Source organism: Centruroides sculpturatus, unplaced genomic scaffold (genome assembly GCF_000671375.1).
Source record: "Centruroides sculpturatus isolate CEXI.00-Female unplaced genomic scaffold, Cexi_2.0 scaffold1074, whole genome shotgun sequence".
NCBI lineage: Eukaryota > Metazoa > Arthropoda > Arachnida > Scorpiones > Buthidae > Centruroides > Centruroides sculpturatus.
Window position 1 is genome coordinate 42,522 of NW_019385359.1, and position 1,612 is coordinate 44,133.

Sequence of the window (1,612 nt, forward strand, 5' to 3'; positions counted from 1 at the left end):
TTGGATATGGGAGGTAATCTCCGAAATTACTCATCCGATTTCAAAAATTCTTTCACCAATATTTAGAATGGACCTTCAGGGTGGACATAGGCTGTATATTATTCCGTTAAACATTCATATAAATTAAAAGGCATCATCTAAGTAAGCGTCATATTTTTGGTGTCAGCGGGTGGCGAGGGGCAAGACGTGTACATATATGATAGGTAACTGCGCGGGCACATTCGCGTGGTCAGCAAGATATATAGTGCACATGTCCGAACTTGTGCCTATTTCATGTAGCTTAAAATAATGAATATCTGTGCTGCCGTATGCATTATAGTCCAAATTGAATTCCAGGCAGGCACAGCAAGTTATGTATAAAATGCAATCTTCAAGTAGGTGCTTTGTTTAAATGAAAACTTAAGTTTGTTGTAATGAATTATATTTATTGCATAGTGTGATGATATATTTTATAAATCTGAATTATTAAACAATCCGTTAATGGTCATAAGTTTGATTACATATTCAATATATGTTTACGAAATAAACATTTTAATAGTAATTTGATTGAAAAAGTGTGCATCTTTATTTTAAATTAGATAGAATTACTTTAAATTTTCAAAATACATCTTTGAAAACGAGTACTGTTATTCATTTCAACCTTTATATAATGGTATTTTGAAGATTATTATTTCATTTCTATTGCATTGCACATATCTTTAGTTGTCTTCAATCTGATTTCACTAAGAAAAATCCACACATCATGTAAAGCCAATTTTATTACAGCTCAGCTGTTAATTCAAAAATCCAAACAATTTTCCAAAATTATAGTTGAGACACAACAGGCTGTATTTAATAGAGGCTAGATGTTCCTATTCCTGATATTGCATGAATTTTGGAAGAATCCAACCAGCTGTTCCAACTCAATGTCTTAAAAAGCTTAGATTCTTGCTATAACAGATGATTATTACTAGAAAAAAGAAAAAAAAAATACCAATTAAAATTTATACATATAAATTTCAGTAAATTTTTAAAAAGTGATATAGGCTCTTTGAATTAAGTGGCAAAATTGAAATATATATTTATAATTGGATGATTTTAAATCTAACAACTTTTAACAGAATTTTTTGTTGTCATTACAGAAATTGCTTTTAGCCCTAAGTATAATTAAATTAATTAAAATATCTATAACCATAAGGCAGATAATATATTTGTGCATGGGTCTTCATCTATTAAAAGTTAAAATAGATAAAATTAACAATGACATCTGGCTGCATCATATGTTGTCACCACTTGTGCTCCAGATGTGTAAGGTAACACACCTCCTTTGTAACCGCTCCCTGCATCTTGTAGAAATGTCTGAACCTGCAACTTTGTTGTTCTACTGTTTTTGGTATGTACATAATTTAAACTGACTGTATAATATTAGTTCATAACTGTTAACCAATATTTCGGCTAACTCATAACTATTTTTGTATCAGCACCCTGTTCATCATGTTACCATGCAACGTTAGGAAGAAACATTACTCCTGTCCACATTGATATGCTTACTGCTCGTACAGTCATGTCGACGGTTTCATCTTTATATTGTATAGCTTTAGGCATATTTTTAGTTTAATTTTAAATTTAATAT

General features: G+C 30.3%; 1 protein-coding gene across 1 annotated transcript in view; it reads right to left on the reverse strand.

Annotated features, from left to right (window-relative positions):
- Positions 1-541: 541 nt before the first annotated feature.
- The window catches only part of LOC111638082 (translationally-controlled tumor protein homolog), a 37,257-nt gene continuing 36,186 nt past the window's right edge, over positions 542-1,612 (reverse strand). The window contains exon 6 of the mRNA XM_023383710.1: positions 542-949. Coding sequence (XP_023239478.1) covers positions 947-949 — 3 coding nt within the window. The 3' untranslated portion in view covers positions 542-946. The remainder of the gene's footprint in view (positions 950-1,612) is intronic.